At 44.3% G+C, this 22,021-nt stretch overlaps 1 protein-coding gene across 2 annotated transcripts in view; it reads right to left on the bottom strand.

Annotated features, from left to right (window-relative positions):
- sbf2 (SET binding factor 2) overlaps positions 1-22,021 on the bottom strand; it is a 569,459-nt gene that overhangs the window by 350,493 nt on the left and 196,945 nt on the right. For both annotated transcript variants that reach the window (XM_063061848.1, XM_063061849.1), the window contains exon 3: positions 12,148-12,285. In XM_063061848.1, the coding sequence (XP_062917918.1) occupies positions 12,148-12,285 (138 nt within the window). The remainder of the gene's footprint in view (positions 1-12,147; positions 12,286-22,021) is intronic.

Below are 22,021 nucleotides of genomic sequence, written 5' to 3'. Positions count from 1 at the left end.
AATGCATAAGCTATAAGGAGAGGTTGCATACCAGCCCCTGCGTCTCCTTCCTCACCAATATCTAGGAACCTAAAAAGCCCTTCAAGGTGAGACAGATGTACATGCATTTCTTCCACCTTTGTCCGTAGCATATGGCATTCACTATGTGACCTCATTTACATGGGTAAACCACAACCTTGCCAAGCACCTACACAATATATCTAGAATGGCCATTCTGAGCTCCCAGTTGTGTGCATTTGAATGCCCTTGCCCAATACCACACCAACTTGTTGTTGGCATTCTCCACTGCCAGAGTGAGAACAAAAGCAAATTAAAAGCCCGGGCAACAGCTTCGACAGGCCGGCTAAACCAGGTGGGGGTAGCCAACAAGTCTGAGACCCTTGGTGAGGTAGGAATTTGCTCATCCCAGCATGCGAAGACTGTTTCAGTAGATCAGGCGGAGGAAACCCCGGGGGGTTCAACGGCTGAGAAGGTGTTGCAGCAGCACATTGTGGAGTGTGTAGGGCGTGGCACAGCACTTAAGAATTTAAGAAGACGCGGCCATCCAATGCAGCCAAGGAAGTTGACAGACGTAACGATTCTTCGTGCCACTAGATCCTGACTTCTCAGGCTGAGAGAGTGGGATCGTCCCTGTGCAAGGCTTTTCCACTTTAATATCTTTCACGCACTGGTTACATTGTGCAACATTCATCTCCCAACTTTCAATTCCTACCAGTCTTCTACAAGTCCTACGGCGATGGGGGAGTGGTGAAGCAACAGGTGGAGGTGACCATTGGGAGTTGCAGTCACAAACCTGCACGTAGACAGCCTTTGGACAAGTGGTCGTTCTTCTCTGTACCCCGGGCAGCAGAGGAGTCAGTCAGCACCAATGGCGACTGAGCAGCCCTTTTCAGGATGGCACTGCTCACCCTTCGATAGGGAGGGGCCTAGAAAAGGTGGCATAAACATTGCCTACCCTACAGACAGATAACTGGCCAGCTTGCCTCAGCTGGCAGTTCATCTGCCAATGCGGTTACACTCAAAGGAGAAGAAAGAAACTTCTGTTAGGATCACGGAATGTCCACACACTCATGGACAGAGAGAACTCAGCAAGACCCCAAAGAAGAACAGCCCTTGTTGCCAAGGAACTTTCACACAACATCGACATCGCAGCCCTAAGTGAAACCAGGCTTGTGGAGGAAGGATCCCTGACCAAAACCACCAGCGGCTACACTTGCTTTTGGAAAGGAAAAGCGCAAGATGAAGAGAGGATTCATGGAGTTGGATTTGCAGTCAAGTCCAGCTTCCTGAAACAACTCTCCGACCTGCCCTTGGGGATCAACAAAAGGATTAAGTGGCTACGTCTGCCCCTCAGCCACAAACATCATGTAACAGTCATCAGCGCTTATGCCCCCCACCATGCCCAGCAAATACAAGACCATTGAACAGTTCTACACCGACCTTAGCTCTGTTCTGTGCTCAGTCCCTGCCAACGACAAACTAATCCTGCTCAGTAACTTCAATGCCTAAGTAGGCTGCGATCACAGTCTCTGGGAAGGGGTTCTAGGCAAACAAGGTATTGGCAATATGAACAGCAACGGCCTCTTGCTCCTTAGCAAATGTGCAGAATACAACCTGCTCATCACAAACACAGTGTTCAGGCTGGCGAACAAGACAACATGGATGCACTCAAGATCAAAACATTCGCACATGAACGACTACGTTATAGTACGTCGCCGAGACATCCAGGATGTCATCACCAGAGCCATTCAAGAAGCGGAGTGCTGGACTGACCACAGGTTTGTCTGCACCACACTGAAGCTACATATTGCTCCCACCATCCCAAGCGCTCTAAGTTCATCAGAACAGCTTTTAACACAGCCAGACTCCAAGAGCCGCTGCATCTTCACAAGTTTCAGACCACCCTTGATGAGAAGCTGTCTGCCAACGGACCACTAACTGGTGGGCCAACCCAGAAGTGGAATCAGTTTACAGAGATAGTGACGGAGACAGCAAAATCAGTCCTCGGCCCCAAGGGCCAGAACCACCAAGATTGGTTCGACGAGAATGACAGTGCCATCAAAGATCTCTGGCCAGGAAGAACAAAGCATTCATGGAGTGGCAAAATGACCCAAGCTCCATTCCCAAAGAAGAGCAGTTCAAGTCCCTTCAGGCCCATGCCCAACGGGAAATTCACAAGATGCACGACATGTGGTGGGATAGGAAAGCTGAAGAGCTGCAACGCTTCACCGATATGAGCTTCAACTCAAAGCTGCTCTTCAACTCCATCAAGATGATCTTCGGCCCCTCAAGATCTGGCTCATCTCCACTGTTGTCCGCTGATGGAACCACACTGCTAAAGGACAAAGAGAGCATCCAACGCAGATGGAAAGAGCATTTCAGCCAGCTCCTGAACCGCCCTTCATCGGTCAACCAGTCTGCTCTGGACCAAATCCCCCAACAGCGTATTCACGAGGAACTGGATGATCCTCCCTTGATAGATGAAGTCAAGAAGGCTATCACACAGATGAGCAGTGGCAAGGCGCCCGGCAAGGATGGAATAGCTGCTGAACTGTACAAGGCACTCAGCAAGGAATCATTTGAGGCTTTCCACAGCACCCTGACTAGCATTTGGGAAGAAGAAGAGATGCCCCCGACCTCAGAGACGCAATGATAATCGCCCTCTATAAAAATAAAGGTTCAAGGACCGACTGCGGGAACTTCAAAGGCATCTCACTACTTTCCATTGCCGGAAAACTCCTTGCCCGTATCATCCTCAACAGAATGATTCCAACAGTGTCAGAAGAGAACCTTCCCAAGTCGCAATATGATCTTCACAGTCAGACAGATACAGGAGAAGTGCCTGGAACAGAACATGACATTATACTCGTCTTCATTGATCTGACAAAGGCATTTGACACAGTCAACAGAAACGCACTGTGGATCATCCTTAGAAAGCTTGGCTGCCCGCAGAAATTCACTTCAATCATCCGCCTGCTCCACGATAGCATGATAGGAGAAGTGTTCTCAGACGGTTCCCTATCTGAGACTTTCAATATCTCAAATGGCGTGAAGCAAGAGCTTCTAGCACCTCTTCAACCTTTTCTTCACCCAAATGCTGAAGCATGCTGTTAAGGACCTAGATATCGCCTAGATGGATTGATGTTTGACCTGAGACACCTTGCTGCAAAGACCAAATATGTTAAGGAGGCTCATCACTGAAGCCCTGTTTGCTGATGACTCCTCATGGGCACAGTCATGAACCAGCTGGTCAGCCTGACAATCAGCCTCGGTGAGAGAGAAGTTGTCCTACAACTGCACCGAACAGTCACCCTCCTCAGCCATGCATCACCACCGACGGCACTATCCTGAAGAATGCGGAGAGCTTCAAGTATCTAGGAAGCATCATCTCCAGTGATGGACTCCTTGACAAAGAGATCATAGCAAGGATCCAGAAAGCCAGCCAGGCACTCGGGAAACTCTGTGACAAAGTTCTGGAGCACAAGGACATTCAGCTTTCAACCAAGCTCAAGGTGTACAAGGCTGTGGTCCTCACCTCTCTCTTGTACGGCTGTGAAACCTGGAACCTGTACCGCAGGCACATCAAACAGCTGGAGCAGTTTTACATGCGCTCTCTGCGGTCGATCATGAGGATTCGACGGCAGGACTGAATCACCAACAAGGAAGTCCTTAACAGAGCCAACATCACAAGCATTGAGGCAAGGATCTTCCAGGCCCAGCTACACTGGACTGGCCATGTAATCCTCATGGGTGAAACAAAAATCCCCAGGCAGCTGCTCTATGGTGAGCTTGAGCAAGGCAGACGCAATCAGGGCCGCCCAAAAAAAGGTTCAAAGACAATCTGAAATCGTACATCAAATGGGCAGACCTCCAGCCTCGACAACTTGAGGAGTCCGCAGCCGACAGGGCTGCGTGGCGTGCCCTGACCAGAAAAGCTGCATCCAACTTTGAGGATGACCAAAATCAGCACCTTGCAGCAGCACGAGACCAATGCCACAAAGCTGTATGTGCACCTGTTCCAACAACCGCCATTCTATGTCCAACCTGCAACCGCATGTGTGCTTCGGCCTTCGAAGCCACATGTGTATCCACAGATGACCGCACAATGTTTAGTCTTCCTCGGACCCCGAGAGACAACCACCATAACCTGAAATCATCCTCGTGAACCTCTTCTGGACTCTCTCCAATGACAATACATCCTTTCTGAGATAAGGGGCCCAAAACTGTTAATAATACTCCAAGTACAGCCTGACGTGTCTTATAAAGCTTCAACATTATCTCCTTGTTTATATATTCTATTCCCCTTGAAATAAACGCCAACATTGCAGTTGCCTTCTTTACCACACTCAACCTGTGAATTAACCTGCTGGTGTCTTGCACGAGTACTCCCAAATGCCTTTGCACCTCTAATGTTTAATTTTCTTCCTACTTAGATAATATTGTTCCTTTTACCAAAATGCATTATCATACATTTCCCAACACTGTATTCCATCTGCCACTTTTTTGTCCATTCTTCCAATTTGTCTACATCCTGCAGCAATCGCATTGCTTCCTCAGCACTACCTACTCCTCCACCTATCATTGTATCATCTGCAAACTTTGCTACAAAGCCATCAATTTCACTACTTAAATCACTGACAATGTGAAAAGTACAGTCCCAATACCGATCCAAGGAAGACCACTAGTCACTTGCAGCCAAGCAGAAAAGGCCCCCTTTATTCCTACTCACTGCCTCCTGCCCATCAGCCATTCCTCTATTCATGCAAGTATATTTCCTGTAACACCATAGGATTTTATCTTGTTAAGCAGCCTCATGTGTGGCACCTTATTAAATACCTTCTGAAAGTCCAAGTAAATGACTTCCACTGCCTCTCCTTTGTGCACCCTGCTTGTTACTTCCCCAAATAATTCTAACAGTTTTGTCAGGCAAGATTCCCCTTTGCAGAAACCATGCTGACATTAACTTATTTGATTAGTCTCCAAGAACCCCGAAACCTCGTCCTTAATATTGGACTCCAACACTACCTCAACCACTGAGGTTAGGCTAACTGGCCTGTAATTTCTTTTCTTTTGTAATTTCCTTCCTCACTTCTTAAAGAGTAGAGTGACATTTGTGATTTTCCAGTACTCCAGGACCATGCCAAAATTAAGAGATTCTTGAAAGATTATGACCAATGTATCTGTTATCTCTTCAGCAACCTCTCTCAGGACTCTGGGTTGTTTGTGGTCCATCTGGTCCAGGTGACTTACCCTCCTCAAGACCTTTCAGTTTCCCTTGCACTTTTTCTTTGGTAATAGCAATGACACTCACTCTTGCTCCCTGATGCTCTGGCATACAGCTAGTGTCTTCCAAGTGAAGACTGATGCAAAGTACTTATTAAGCTCATCTCAAACAACAGGAATTCTGCAGATGCTGGAAATTCAAGCAACATACATCAAAGTTGCTGGTGAACGCAGCAGGCCAAGCAGCATCTATAGGAAGAGGCGCAGTCGACGTTTCAGGCCGAGACCCTTCGTCAGGACTAACTGAAGGAAGAGTGAGTAAGGGATTTGAAAAATGGAGGGGGAGGGGGAGATGCAAATTGATAGGAGAAGACAGGAGGGGGAGGGATAGAGCCGAGAGCTGGACAGGTGATAGGCAAAAGGGGATACGAGAGGATCATGGGACAGGAGGTCCGGGAAGAAAGACAAGGGGGGGGGTGACCCAGAGTTTGGGCAAGAGGTATATTCAGAGGGACAGAGGGAGAAAAAGGAGAGTGAGAGAAAGAATGTGTGCATAAAAATGAGTAACAGATGGGGTACGAGGGGGAGGTGGGGCCTTAACGGATGTTAGAGAAGTCGATGTTCATGCCATCAGGTTGGAGGCTACCCAGACGGAATATAAGGTGTTGTTCCTCCAACCTGAGTGTGACTTCATCTTTACAGTAGAGGAGGCCGTGGATAGACATGTCAGAATGGGAATGGTATGTGGAATTAAAATGTGTGGCCACTGGGAGATCCTGCTTTCTCTGGTGGACAGAGCGTAGATGTTCAGCAAAGCGGTCTCCCAGTCTGCGTCGGGTCTCACCAATATATAAAAGGCCACATCGGGAGCACCGGACGCAGTATATCACCCCAGTCGACTCACAGGTGAAGTGATGCCTCACCTGGAAGGACTGTTTGGGGCCCTGAATGGTGGTAAGGGAGGAAGTGTAAGGGCATGTGTAACACTTGGTCCGCTTACACGGATAAGTGCCAGGAGGGAGATCAGTGGGGAGGGATGGGGGGGACGAATGGACAAGGGAGTTGTGTAGGGAGCGATCCCTGCGGAATGCAGAGAGAGGGGGGAGGGAAAGATGTGCTTAGTGGTGGGATCCCGTTGAAGGTGGCGGAAGTTACGGAGAATAATATGTTGGACCCGGAGGCTGGTGGGGTGGTAGGTGAGGACCAGGGGAACCCTATTCCTAGTGGGGTGGTGGGAGGATGGAGTGAGAGCAGATGTACGTGAAATGGGGGAGATGCGTTTAAGAGCAGAGTTGATAGTGGAGGAAGGGAAGCCCCTTTCTTTAAAAAAGGAAGACATCTCCCTCGTCCTAGAATGAAAAGCCTCATCCTGAGAGCAGATGCGGCGGAGACTGAGGAATTGCGAGAAGGGGATGGCGTTTTTGCAAGAGACAGGGTGAGAAGAGGAATAGTCCAGATAGCTGTGAGAGTCAGTAGGCTTATAGTAGACATCAGTGGATAAGCTGTCTCCAGAGACAGAGACAGAAAGATCTAGAAAGGGGAGGGAGGTGTCGGAAATGGACCAGGTAAACTTGAGGGCAGGGTGAAAGTTGGAGGCAAAGTTAATGAAGTCAACGAGTTCTGCATGCGTGCAGGAAGCAGCGCCAATGCAGTCGTCGATGTAGCAAAGGAAAAGTGGGGGACAGATACCAGAATAGGCACGGAACATAGATTGTTCCACAAACCCAACAAAAAGGCAGGCATAGTTAGGACCCATACGGGTGCCCATAGCTACACCTTTAGTTTGGAGGAAATGGGAGGAGCAAAAGGAGAAATCATTAAGAGTAAGGACTAATTCCGCTAGACGGAGCAGAGTGGTGGTAGAGGGGAACTGAATGGTCTGGAATCCAAAAAGAAGCGTAGAGCTTTGAGACCTTCCTGATGGGGGATGGAAGTATATAAGGACTGGACATCCATGGTGAAAATAAAGCGGTGGGGGCCAGGGAACTTAAAATCATCGAAAAGTTTAAGAGCATGAGAAGTGTCACGAACATAGGTCGGAAGGGATTGAACAAGGGGTGATAAAACAGTGTCGAGGTATGCAGAAACGAGTTCGGTGGGGCAGGAGCAAGCTGAGACAATAGGTCGGCCAGGACAGGCAGGTTTGTGGATCTTGGGTAGGAGGTAGAAACGGGAAGTGCGGGGTGTGGGAACTATAAGGTTGGTAGCAGTGGATGGGAGATCCCCAGAGCGGATAAAGTCGGTGATGGTGTGGGAGACAATGGCCTGGTGCTCCTTAGTGGGGTCACGATCGAGGGGTAAATAAGAGGAGGTATCCGCGAGTTGTCGCTGCGCCTCGGCAAGGTATTAAGTTCATCTGCCATTTCTTTGTTCCTGTTTACTACCTCACCAGCATCATTTTCCAATGGTCCAATATCAACTCTCACACCTCCCACTTTAATTACTTATATAAATGAAAAAACATTTAGAATCCTGCTTTATATTATCAGCTAGCTTACCCTCGTATTTCATCTATTCCCTTCTTATAGCTTTTTTAGTTGCCTTTTGTTGGATTTTAAAAGCTTTCTAATCATCCAACTTCCCACTCACTTTTGCTACCTTATATGCCCTTCCCTTGGCTTTTACGCAGTCCTCAACTTTCCTTGTCAGCCATGGTTGCCTACTCCTGCCATTTGAAAACAACTTCTCCTGTGGAACATATCTATCTTGCGCCTTGTAAACTATTCCGAGAAACTTCAGCCACCTGTGTTTTGCCTCCATCCCCACCAGTATCCCCCTCGAATCCACTTGAGCATGCTGCTCTCTCATGCCTCTAATTCCCCTTATTCCATTGGCTATTGATACATCTGACTTGGGCTTCTCCCTCTCTAATTACAGTATGAATTCAATCATATTATAATCACTGCTTCCTAAGGGTTCCTTTTAAGCTGACTAATAAAATCTAGGTTATTACACAACATCCAATCTGAGATAGCCTTCTCCCTAGTAGACTCAAGCACAAGCTGCTCTTAAAAGCCATCTCATAGACCTCCAACAAACTCCCTCACTTGCAATCCAAACCTGACTTTCCCAATCCCCTTGCATATTGAAGTCCCCATAATAGATGATTCCCATAATGTTTTCTTTTACCCTTGCAGTTTCTTAACTCCACCCACAAAGATTCAACATTCTCTGACCCTCTGCCACCTCTTTCTAAAGATGCAATTCCATCTCTTATCAAAAAGAACCACACCGCTGCCTATGCCATCCTGCACGTCCTTTCGATCCTTTGATGTTAAGCTCCCAACTATGACCTTCTTTCAGCCACGATTCAGTGATGCCAACGTCATACCGACCAATCTCTATTTGCGCCACAATTTCACCCACACTGTTCCAAATGCTACGTGCTTCTAAATACAGCACCTTCAGTGATGCACTCTTTGTCCTTATGAACTTTGCCTCTGTGGTACAACTTAACTCTTTGCTCCGTCTGCAGTTGTACCCAATCATTGGCTTGTCCTTCCTTGCATTCATATTACATCATCTACTTGAAGGCTCAACCTCAGCTCTATCATACTGGTTTCCATCCCTCTGCCATATTAGTTTAAACCATTACCAATAACTCTAGCAAACTTGCCTGCAAGGATATTGGTCCCCTTCGGATTTAAGTGCAACCTGTCCCTTTTGTACATTATCTGGTTTTCTGCATTAATTACTCAAAATATGGTCTGAAATTCATCTAAGCGACAATAATAGACAAACACTGCCTAAACTAATAACACACTGACAGTTGTGCTTTTTATACCTTTATTGAACACACCATTTAATCATTCACAGAACTAGCTGGACAAAGTATGTGAACCCTTGTAGAACCTCCTTTAGCAGCAATAATCTCCACCAAATGTTTCCTGCAGCTGCTGATCAGACTTGCACAACAGTGAGGAGGAATTTTAGACCAATCTTTTTCCATATAAAACTTCCAGTTAATCAATATTTCTGGGATAGCTTGCACAAACAGCCCTCTTCAGGTCATGCCACAGCATCTCATTTGGGTTAAGGTCTGGACTCTGACTTGACCATTCCAAAACAATGATTTTTTTTTAAACTATGCTGTTGTTGTTTTACTCGTGTTTCAGATCATTGTCTAGTTGCATCAACCAACTTCTAGTAAGCTTCAGGTGATGGACCGCTACCCTGACATTCTCTTGTAAAATGTCTTCATACAATTTTGCATTTATTATTCTCTCAATAATTGGCAGCTATCCAGGCCCTGAGCAGGCAAAGCAGTCCCAAGCCATGATCAACACACACAATGCTGGAGGAACTCAGCAGGCCAGGCAGCATCTCCTTCCACCATGCTTCACAGTTTGGGTTGAGGTTTGCTGTCAGTGTACAGTGCTCTTTTTCCTCCAAACACAGCAATGTGCATTTCTGCCAGAAAGTTCAACTTCGGTCTCATCTGTCCACAGAACATTATCCCAGCAGCACTCAGGTGGTCTTTTGCAAACTTGAGATATACAAATTTTATTTTGGAGAACAATGGTTTCCTTCCATTAACACCATTCTTGTTCACTGCTTTTCTTATAGTGGACAAATGAATTGAGACTTTAGCAAGTTCTAGAGATTTCTGCAGGTCTCTCGCTGTTACCCTTGGGTTCTTTTTCACCTCCTTCAGTATTGCACATTGTGCTCTTGATGTGATCTTTGCAGGAAGCCCATGCCGAGGGAGAGCAGCAACAGTACTGAGTTTTCTCCATTTCTAGACAATGTCTTTTACTGTGGCCTGATGAACACTCATGTCTTTAGAAATGCTTCTGTAGCCTTTTCAAGCTTCATGAACCTCTACAATTTTTCTTCTAACATGGTCGTAGCATGGCGCACATAAACAGATGTTTCTTGAGAAGAGCAAGCTCTGATAGTAGTCTGTTAGTATTAACCAAAAGTAGTACAATTGTTTCTCTATTATAGTGACTTAGATGAAGATCAGACTACATTTTATAAGCAATTAATGCAGAAAGCCAGGTAATCGCAAAGGGTTCACAAACTTTTTCATGGAACTGAACCTGTAGAAATTATAAAGGTAAGGCTTCTGAGCATTCAAGAGAATTGTCTTGCTCAGCATGTGGAGCAGCATGGTGGTGCACAGGTTAATGCAGCTGCCTCATGGCTCCAGGGACCTGGCTTTGAACCCATCTTGGGTAATCTCTGTGCAGTTTACATTCATACTCAGTAACTGCTTGCACTTTTTCCATGTTCTCTAATTAGCTTTCACATCCCAAAGACACACTGATAGATTCATTGGCTACCTTAATAACCCTTAAGAGTTAGTTCATGGCAAAAAAAATCAAAGGGCTGTGTAAGGACATGAATGAGAGAATAAGTTGTAGTGTCACAGGGAATTAAAGAGTGAGAATAGGACTATTGGAACTGTCATGTCTGCAGAGGCAAAGTTGACTCCTTTGACATCGTACATACAGGTCCTCCCTAGTTTGCGAATGCCCAACTTGTATACAGAACATGCAAATGAGCTTTTTGGAGACCATGTTATGGATTTGCCATCTGCGGCTGTCATCTTCTGTTATCTTGGAATTCACTGTCATCCTCCATCTCCTAAATCAGGGGTCCCCAACCTTTTTTGCACTGCAGACTGGTTTATTATTGACAATATTCTTGTGGACCGGCCAACCCCGCGGTGGGGGGGGGGGGGGGAGGAGGGGCAGGGCTGCCAACTGACAAGAGTAGCAGTCAAATACGTTGTGTTTACCCAGAGAAAGACTACAATGACCATGAAGCCTTGCGCAGGCACCTGTGTGCGCATGGGTGTACGTGCCGATTTTTTTCTACAAGTCGTTTTTGGTCATTCTGTTTGGGAGAGGGTGTTAATCACGACTGGAATATAGGTGATAAGTGGCTAATACATTCAATTTTGTTTCTAAAAGGGTTTATCTAACGAATTTAATATTAAACACACAGCGCATATTTTCCTCGCATGAATATAGTGATACTGTAATTATCAGGGGAGGACAGGGGAGCTTGAAGTAAGTGTTGAACGAACTTCCCGTAGAAGTGGTAGAGGCAGGTTCGATATTATCATTTAAAGAAAAATTGGATAGGTATATGGACAGAAAAGGAATGGAGGGTTATGAGCTGAGTGGAGGTCGGTGGGACTAGGTGAGAGTAGCGTTCGGCACGGACTAGCAGGGCAGAGATGGCCTGTTTCCATGCTGTAATTGTTATATGGTTATATAAGTCAATTATAAGTCAATAGCATCATAACATTTTAAGTAACGCTTGGATATTAAACACACAGCACATATTTTCCCCATGTGAACATATAAAATCATTGCAACACACCAATATCGCTGAATCAGTGGGAACCCTGGGCTTGTTTCCCTGCAACGAGACAGTCCCGTCGAGGGGTGACGGGAGACAACGATACTCGAAGGGGGTTCCTTATGTCCAGTCTATTCTGCAATTTAGTTTTCATTGCATTCGTTGCAGAGATATGTTGGAAATGGAAGCAACATTTTCAGTGCTTTCGTGGCTATCTCAGGATACTTAGCCTTGACTTTGATCTGGAATGCCGGCAGAGATGCTATGTCAAACTTACTTTTCAGCCCGCCATCATTTGCAAGCCCAAGGAGTTGATCTCCTTCCCGTGCTGACATGGATGACACGCAGGTAATGACCTCGCGTGCGTAATGGCTCAACGGTGAGTATGACAGGGAATGAGGAAGGGTTTCCTCGCGGCCCGGTAGCTCACGCTTTACGGCCTGGTACCGGTCCGCAGCCCGGTGGTTGGGGACTGCTGTCCTAAATGTACCCTCAGTGTTAACCATTCCTCCAGCACAAACACACGTCTCCCCACACCAGTGGCAGTGGTTGTATTTTCAGCTGTCTGTGCTTTTAAGTAAACTAAATCAGAAAATCTTTAAACGTACTTACCTGCAGATTAATTTCTGCTTCATAAAATGTTAGACATGCGCAGTAATGGCGATCTGAGTCAATGTCAGTCAGAACCACAACAAAATACGTGGGTTGTTTTCGTTCAGTAGACAGCTGCCAGCCAGCAGGTTGACAAAACTAGAGATAAAAATAATGTTACAATTAATTAGGATACAACTTTTTATTTCCTAACTACAAAAAAGTTTTAATATAAACTAAATATATTAAAACTTGTCAAGCAATTTATAATAAAAATTAAAAATATGAACACGTGGATAATGCAGCCATTTATAAACATAGTTAAACTTTCAGTGCAAGTCTTTGTTCATGTAGCAGTTACTTGAACATACTAAAACCACTTAGAGACTAAGCTGGGGGGCGGGAGAGGAGATTGATCCTGTAATCTACACTATCCAATCCAATCATGAAGTCCTAAAGTCAAAGAATATGTTCGAACTTTTATTGAGAAACCAGCAAAACAATCTTGAAACAATCATAAACAAGAGAAAATTTGCAGATGTTGGAAATCCAAGCAACACACACAAGACGCAGGTGGAACTCAGCAGGCTAGCCAGTATCTGTGGAAAAGGGTAGAATCGACATTTTGAGCTGAGACCCTGTATCAGGACTCGATGAAGGGTGCTGATAACATTTCGGCCTTGGATTAGAAACTGTGTGCTTAGCCCACTGCTCATACTCACTCTACAACTATTAACAATAAATTCACTGATGACGCAACTGCTGTTGGCAGAACTTCTAAAGATGACGAGCCTGCAAATAAAAGCGAGACAGATCTACTGGTTGAGTCATGTCACAATAGCAACTTTGCACTCCAAGTTAGTAAGACCAAGGAATTGATTGTGGACTTCAAGAAAGGTAAGTCGAAGGGTGAGTAGTTTTAAGTTCATGGGTGTCAACAGCTCTGAAGGCCTATCCTAGGCCCAACGTATCGATGCAATTACAGAGGGCCACCAGTGAGAAGCTTAAGGAGATTTGGTACGTCACCAAAGACTAGCAAATTGGGCAGCATTCTATCTGATTGTATCACCGCCTGTTATGGAAGGACCACTGCACAAGGATCAGAAAAGGTTTGAGGGGGCTATAAACACAGCCTGCTCCATCATGGACAAGAGCCCCATCATCATGGTCATCTTAAAAATGCAAAGCCTCAAAAAAAAAGCAACGTCCATTATTAAAGACCCCCACCACCCAAAACATGCCCTCTTCTCATTACCAACTTCAGGGAAGAGGTACAGGAGGCTGAAAACACATGCTCAACATTTCTTCCCCTCCACCATCAGATTCCTGAATTGTCCATGAATCTATGACACTACCTCGCTATTTTTGCTTCTTGGGCCCACAAGAGTAATATCGTGTTGATCATGCCAACCAGAACATCAACTATAACAGCCATGTAAATGTGGTTTTAAAAAAAAGGGTTAGAAGGCAGTAAAAAAAATTCCAAAATTTAACCATCATCTAAACAGCCCATATGAAATGCAACGGAATATTTTCAGCCTTGTCTGGATGAGTGAAGATTCAACATTCAAAGTGCTTAACACCAAAGACAAAGTATTCATCTCCTCCAACGTTGGTGCATAATAACTGCAGTATATGCCAGCTATAAAACAAACATGCAGTTACTTACATAGGTTTCTCTTTTTGGAAACTTTTGTCAGAGACGATAAGGGAAGAATATTGCCTTGAGGCTCTTTTCCAAGTCATGCACCATTCTGAGTCCAAAATATATTAACACTTCTTTCTTATTGCTGAGTTACAATTCTAGACTCCCTACCTGAAAACAATCTAAACTAATCCAAGAACTCAGCAACATATTTTCAAAGGCAAATATGAATGGACAATGTATGTTCCATTTCCAGTGATAATCATACCCCCAAAAATTAAGACGACTAGAGCTAGCTGTACATGGTTAATAGGCAAATACTCAAGTATTTTATGAAAAAGTTGGTCTTTTGGATTCCAATTCTATTGTTTTTATAAAGGCACAAAGCTGGGTTGATGCATATTAATCAAATAACTACATTTCAGATGCTTTTGACGATAAAATTGCTGTCTACTAATAGCTCACACAGGACACTGAAAGTAAATAACACTAAATTTCACAAGGAGCAAAAATTTAGAAATCTGACCACTCCTCCATAATAAATATATATTTTAAATTTCTATCCAGATTGACTGGCTGAATTGTACTAATTACAGTAAATAAACTATCAGCCAAATATTTATATCTATATCATTAAAATTTTAATTCAAGCATTTTGGTAATAAATATGCAAGATTTATCAAGATCCTACTAGTTTCATAAAAAAGTGTTTCATTATTGAGTTAAAAAGACATATAAGTATATATCCAAACTATTTATCAGGCACAAATGGAAACAATACATCATACATATAATTCATTAATAACAGTAGAGAGCATTTCGCATTAGTATTAAATCAATAAATCTTAAAGAACTGCACTGAAAAATAGCACAAAATGGACCTTAATATAGGTTATGTTTCCAAAAATAATAAACAAAAAATCTTCAATGTAAGATCACGTTTCATTTTGTTTTGTATTGGCTACTCCATAGAAACAAAATACTGTAATCATCTTGTACCAAATTGACATTTAAAAATATGCAAACAATGCAATGAGTTTACATGCTGGCAGATCTGGGAGAATGATAGGACCCAGGTTAAGATAAGAAGGTCTCAGTGTTTTCCTTATTTAACCAATGTTTGTAGCTTTTTGAAAAAGGTGGTTACACAATAACAGCAATGTGCATACATACATACATACATACTTAAAGGAAATAAAGCTCAACTTTTTTTTTAAAAATCCCTTAAAAATTTAGAAATAAGCAGCAGTAGCCTATTTTGCCTGTTTTGTTGAATGACATTTAATTAAATCACTGCTGCTCTTTAAAATTGTGCCACTTTCCTGCACTAGCCCCTCATTCTTGTTTCTCTTAATAATTCATAGGAAGTCCTGGAACGTGGACTGTTCTACATAGCCAACGGAAAGGCAGACAAGTAGGTGACCATGGCCACCCCTCAAGTCTAGAGAAAGTGGGAGAAGCCAAAGGAGAAACTGCTGGCAGTGAAGATCAGTTCTGACAGACAGAGGAGGGTGATTGTGGAGGGGAACTGGTTGGCTCTTCAATTGAGAAAGAAGTGGAGAGCTTTGCAGCCTCCTTGATGAGGGATAGAAATGTGAATGGACTGGACATCCATGGCAAAGGTGAGGCTATCAAGTCCAGGAATTCACTGGCTACATAGAACAGTCCATGTACCTCCCCCAGTAATGCTCCCCAACTCTTCCTTTAATACACTGATGACTGCATTGATGCTGCTTCATGCATCCATGCTGAGCTTGTCAACTATATTAACTTTGCCTCCAACGCACCCTGCCCTTGAATTCACTTGGTCCATTTCCGACACCTTCCTCTCCTTTCTCAGTCTCTCTGAATCCATCTCTGGAGACAAACTGTCGATTGACATCTACCAATTCCAAAGGCTATACTGACCCTGTCTCCTGCAAAAATGCTATTCCCTTTTCTCAGTTTCTTCGTCTCCATCACATCGCTTTCCAAGATGATGTTTTTCTTTCCAGGACATCAGAGATGACTTCCTTCTTCAAAGAACCGTGTTTCCCCTTCCTCCACCATTGATGCTGCCCTCACCCACATCTCCTCCATTTCCCGGGCAACAACGCTCACCACATCCTACCACCCCATAAGCACGCACATCCAGCACATCATTCTCTGCAACTTCTGCCATCCCCAAAGGGATCCTACCACCAAACTTTTTGGCCGCAATGAGCAAAGGTATGTTTGGAGAAAAAAGGGTGTAGATTTTCATGAAAAGAACACCTCTCCAACTGCTAAGCACGGGGGTGGATCGATCATGCTTTGGGCTGGTGTTGCAGCCAGTGGCACGGGGAATATTTCACTGGTAGAGGGAAGAATGAATTCAATTAAATACCAGAACATTCTGGAAGCAAACATCACACCGTCTGTAAAAAAGCCAAAGATGAAAAGAGAATAGCTTCTACAACAGGATAATGATCCTACACACACCTCAAAATCCATGATGGACTACCTCAAAAGGTGCAAGCTGAAGGTTTTGCCATGGCCCTCACAGTCCCCCGACCTCAACATCATCGAGAATCTGTGGATAGACCTCAAAAGAGCAGTGCATGCAAGACGGCGCAAGGATCTCACAGAACCAGAAGCCTTTTGCAAGGAAGAATGGGCAATAATTCCCCAAACAAGAATTGAAAGACTTTTAGCTGGCTACAAAATGCGTTTACAAGCTATACTTGCCAAATAGGGTGTTACTAAGTACTGCCACGCAGGGTGCCCAAATTCTTGTCTCCGGCCCTCTTCCTTTTTTGTTATTTTGAAAATGTAAAAGATGAAAATAAACAAGTTTTCTTGCTTAAGATATTAAAGAAATGTGTCATCTTTAACTTTATGCCTTTTGGAAATCAGGTCATCTTTTAGTCACTTAGCTATTCACAATAACAGAAATTTTGATCAGGGGTGCCCAAACTTTTGCATACCACTGTATCTTTTTGGATATCGCAGGGGGAGATGACCTACCAGGGCACAGCATCAGTAGCAGCAGCCAGATTAATCGCACTGTGGCCAGCTCTAACGCTCAGCAGGGAAGGGTAAAGTCAGACAGTCCAACAGTAACAGAAAGCCCAACAGTTCATGGAACAGACAAGAGATTCTTTGTCCATGTAAGAAATGCAAGATGCTGTATTGCCACCCAGGTGCTAAGATCGAGGATTTCTAAGAGCAGCTGTAGGGTGAGCAGCCAGAGTTTGTGGTGCACATTGGCACCAATCATAGGTAGTAAGGGAGAAAAGATCCTATGCATCGAGTATAGGGAGGAAGGAAAGAGGCTTAAAACCCGGATCTCGAAGATAGTAATCTGTGAATTACTCTTGATGCCATGAGCTATTCATGGCAGGAATAAAAAGAGAGAACAAATGAATATGTGGCTGAGGAACTGGTGCAATGGCAGGGTTTTAGGTTCTTGAGTCACTGTATCCTGTTGTGGGGCAGGAGTGACCTGTACAAGAGGGACAGGTTGAACCTTAACTGGAAGGGAACCAATACTCTGGCTAGAAGATTCACTTGGGTGGGTTTAAACTAGATTTGGTGGAGGATGGGAATCAGAGCACCAGGTCAGAAAGTGGAGAGATTGAGAAGCCAGCCAGAAAGAACAGGAAGAAGCAATGCAAGAGAAAATGAGAGAGACAAGTTGAGCTGTGGTTGAGAAAGGACAGGAATACATGCTTCATGATCCAGGTTTTCGATGTTTTAGAAAAGGTAGAGAAAAAGATAAATGGGAGAGCATAGGAGTTGCACTATTCATCAGGAATAATATCTTATAAATAAGAACAAGATACATGGAGTCAGAGGAAGTATATTGGCATGGATACTGGATTGGTTAACCAATAGAAGGCAGAGAGTTGGTATAAATGGGTGTTTCTCCGGTTGGCAGTCGATGGTGAGTGGGGTGCCGCAGGGGTCGGAGCTGGGCCTGCAGTTGCTTACCATTTACATTGATGATTTAGAACAGGGGACTGAGTGCAGCGTAACAAAATTTGCTGATGACACTAAACTGAGTGGAAAAGTAAATTGTACAGAGAATGTGGAGAGTCTGCAGAGGGATATAGATAGGTTAAATGAGTGGGCCAAGGTCAGGCAGATGGAATACAACATTGGTACATGTGAGATCATCCACTTTGGAAGGAATAATAGAAGAGCAGATTATTATTTATGTGGTGAAAGATTGCAGAATGCTGTTGTGCAGAGGAACTTGGGAGTGCTCGTGCATGAAACGCAAAAAGTTGGCTTGCAGGTACAACAGGTTATTAAGAAGGCAAACAGAATGTTGGCTTTCATTGCTAAAGGGATTGAAATCAAGAGCAGGGAGGTCTTGCTGCAACTATACAGGATACTGATGAGGCCGCACCTAGAGTACTATGTGCAGTTCTGGTCTCCATACTTGAGAAAGGATATACTGGATTTGGAAGGCAGTGCAGAGGAGGTTCACCAGGTTGATTCCAGGGATGAAGCGGTTAACCTATGAGGAGAGATTGAGTCACCTGGGACTATGGAATTCAGAAGAATGAGAGGGGATCTTATAGAAACATACAAAATTTTGGAAGGGATAAATAAGATAGAAGTAGTAAAGTTGTTTCCATAGGTAGGTGAGACTAGAACTAGGGGACATTACCTCAAGATTCAGGGCAGAAGATTTAGGACGGAGATAAGGAGAAACTGCTTTTCCCAGAGAGTGGCGACTCTGTGGAATTCTCCGCCCAGGGAAGCAGTTGAGGCTTCTTCACTAAGTATACCTAAGATACAGTTAGATAGATTTTTACATAGTAGGGGAATTAAGGGTTATGGGGAAAAGGCAGGTGGATGGAGTTGAGTTTACGGACAGATCAGCCGTGATCTTATTGAATGGCGGGGCAAGTTCGATGGGCCGGATTGCCTACTCCTGCTCCTATTTCTTACGTTCTTATCACAGCTGCATGCAGGGGTAACATAATAATGCATCCACTGAGCATATATTGGCCGAACTCAAAATTAAGAAAAGTGCAATCTTTCCGATGGGATTATACTATAACCACCTCCCTCACCCCTACTGTATATCAAAGAACAGAAAACCACTAGACCATACAGGAGCAGAATTTCAGATAGTGATGAAAGGGTATACAGGGTATACCAGGCGGAGATACGACCAGTCAGAATGCTCTCCATGGTATATTTGTAGAAGTTTGAGTGTTTTAGTTGACAAACCAAATCTCTTCAAACTGCTAATGAAGTATAGCCACTGTCTTGCCTCCTTTCTAGCTGCATCAATATGTTGCATCCAGGTTAGGTCCTCAAAGACACTGACACCCAGGAACTTGAAATTGCTCACTCTCTCCACTTCTGAACATCTATGAGGATTGGTTTGTGCTCCCTCATCTTAATCTTTCTGAGATTCAGAATCAGCTCTTGTTGACGTTGCATGCAATGTTGTTGCTTCAACACCACTCAACTAACTGTTATAGCTCGCTCCTGTACACCCTTTTGTCATCATCTGAAATTCTGCCAACAATGGTTGTATCATCAGCAAATTGATAGATGACATTTGAGCTATGCTTAGTCACACAGTTGTATGTGTATGGCGTGTCAGGGAGGGGTAGCACCTCTGGTGGGGGAACATGTCGCATCCTTTTCAGGGCAGTTAGTCCACCTTTGGTCCCCACCTGGCACTCAGCTCTCACCTGTGGCTCCCTGTAGCTGTTTGCATGCGACAGCGGCCACACCCCGAGCAACAGCTTTGACAAGCCGGCTAAACCAGGTGAGGGTAGCCGATGGGTCTCAAACCCTCAGTGAGATAGGGAGTTGTCTATCCCAGCATGTGAAGACAGACTCCGGCGGATTGAGCGGACGAGACCAATGGAAGGTCCAACGGTCAAGAAGGCAGTCTCTGCAAGTGTCGTGGAACGTGTAGAGCAGGACAAGACACAGAAGACGTCCTGGTCATCCACTGCGCCTAGTCCCATCTCCAGCCGTCTAGACTCTGTCTTGCCACTGGATCCAATGGGAATTGGGAAGAGAGAGTGAGGCTGATGCTGCGCAACTCTCCTTCACTTAAATCCAAATCACGCGCTAGTCTCGACACCATCATTATGGTGTCGAGGTCCTCATCAACGTCAATGATGAACAAACAACAGTCACACAGTTATAGATGTAGAGAGCGTACAGCAGTGGGCTAAGGACACATTCCTGTGGTGTGCCAGTGTTGATTGTCAGCTAGGTGGAATGGTTATTTCCAATCTGCACAAATTGTGATATTCCATTTAGGAAGTCGAGGATCCAGTTGCAGAGAGAGGTACAGAGGCCCAGGTCCTGTAGCTTTTAGATCAGGACTGTAGGAATGATTGTGTTAAATGTTGAGCTATAGTTAATAAACAGTATCCTGACATAGGTATTTGCATTGTCTAGGTGATCCAAGGCCACATGGAGAGCCATTGAGATATTGTCTGGCATAGATCTATTGTGGCAATAGGCAAATTGAAGTGGGTTCATGTCCTTCCCGAGACAGGTGTTGATTTTATCCATGACCAACCTCTCAAAGCGTTTCATCACCGTAGATGTGAGTGCTACTGGACGACAGCTGTTGAGGTAGCTCACACTGCTTGGGAACTGGTATAATTGTTGCCCTAAATCTACAACATAATTTGCTAACTATTGAACTCAGATTCTTGACTAACAAAGACAATTGTCCCATATGGCTTCTTAACCACCTTATCAACGTGTGTAGCCACATTTTGGAAGCTATGAATGTGGTCCCCAAATTTCTCTGGACATCACTGTAAAGGGTGCTGTCATAAACATGCGTTGTCCCTTTACATTTGATTTCTCAAAGTGAAGCACTTCATGTGGCTGTGTTAAACTCCATCTGCCATGTCTCCACCCTTATTGCTTACTGACCTAAATTAGTTTTGTTGAGCGAATCAGCAACAATCTTTCACTCAACATCAGCAAAACAAAAGACCTGATTATAAACTGCAGGAGAAGAAGCCAGAGGTCCATGAGCCAGTCCTCATTAGGGCATTGGAGGTGGAGAGGATTGATAACTTTAAATTCCTTTGATTTATCTTATCAGACATTCTTCCTTGGACCAGCACACAAGTGGCATCACGAGGAAGGTATGGCAGTGGCTCTATTTTCTTATTAATTTGTGTAGAATTGGAATGTCATCTAAAACTTAGACAAACTTCTATTGATACACAGTGGAGAGTATCATGACTAGTTGCATCACTGGCCTGGGAATACCAATGCTCAGGAACAAAAAGGTCCACAGAAAGTGGTCGATCCAGTCCATCACAGGTAAAGCCCTCCCCACCACAGAGCAAATTTACAAGGAGCACTGCCACAAGGAAGTAGCATCAAATACCCCCACTGTATAAGCATGTTCTCTTCTTGCTGCTTCCATCAGGCAGGAGATACCAAAGCCATGGGTCCCACACTCAACAGGTCCACCCCAGCATTAGGCTCCTGAATCAGCATGCATAACTTCACTCACCTGAAATCTGCCCTGATTCCACAACCGACAGACTTACTTTTTAAATATCCCACAATTCATGTTGTATTATTTATTTGTGTTTTTATTTTAATTTGCGCAATTTGTCTGCTCTTGTTGGTGGTTCATCAATCTTTGTTTACATATAGTTTTACATAAATTCTATTGTTTATTTTCCTTTAAATGCCCCCAAGAAAATTTATCTCAAGGTAATATATGGAGGCATATACATCCTTTGATAATAAATTTACTGAGTTTGATCTATATTCCACCCTATCTTCAGCCAGTCTTCTGTGTATGTGACGCGTGGGTTACTAAGTATGTAGACAATATGTACTTATTAACCCATACATCACATTTTCAACCAGTATGGATTCCTGTTCCACATCACCTGTTACAGGCCTCCAGCCAGAACAAGTTCCATCAATCACTACCCTCTATTTTCTCTGGATGAACCAATTCTGAATCTAAGCAGCCAAATCACACGGATCCCTTGCATCTAAAACTTTTAGACCAGCCTCCAATGAGAGACGACGTCATACACCTTGCTAAAATATCAGTCCTTGGTTAAATAAATCTTATCACTCATCCTCTCCAATAACTTGCCTACAACTGTCGTGAAGCTCAGCTGTCTATCATTTCCTGTCTGCCTTCTTGAACAAATACACCCCAGGTTACTGAGGGGCACAGGTGATGAGGCCTTTATCAACATCATCTTATCCCCTCCAGCCAAAGGAGAGGTCCCAGAGAACTGTTCTCCCTATCCG

This window comes from Mobula hypostoma, chromosome 11, assembly GCF_963921235.1.
Source record: "Mobula hypostoma chromosome 11, sMobHyp1.1, whole genome shotgun sequence".
NCBI lineage: Eukaryota > Metazoa > Chordata > Chondrichthyes > Myliobatiformes > Myliobatidae > Mobula > Mobula hypostoma.
The sequence above is the reverse complement of the archived record's forward strand: the minus strand, read 5'-3'. Positions and strand labels throughout refer to the sequence as shown.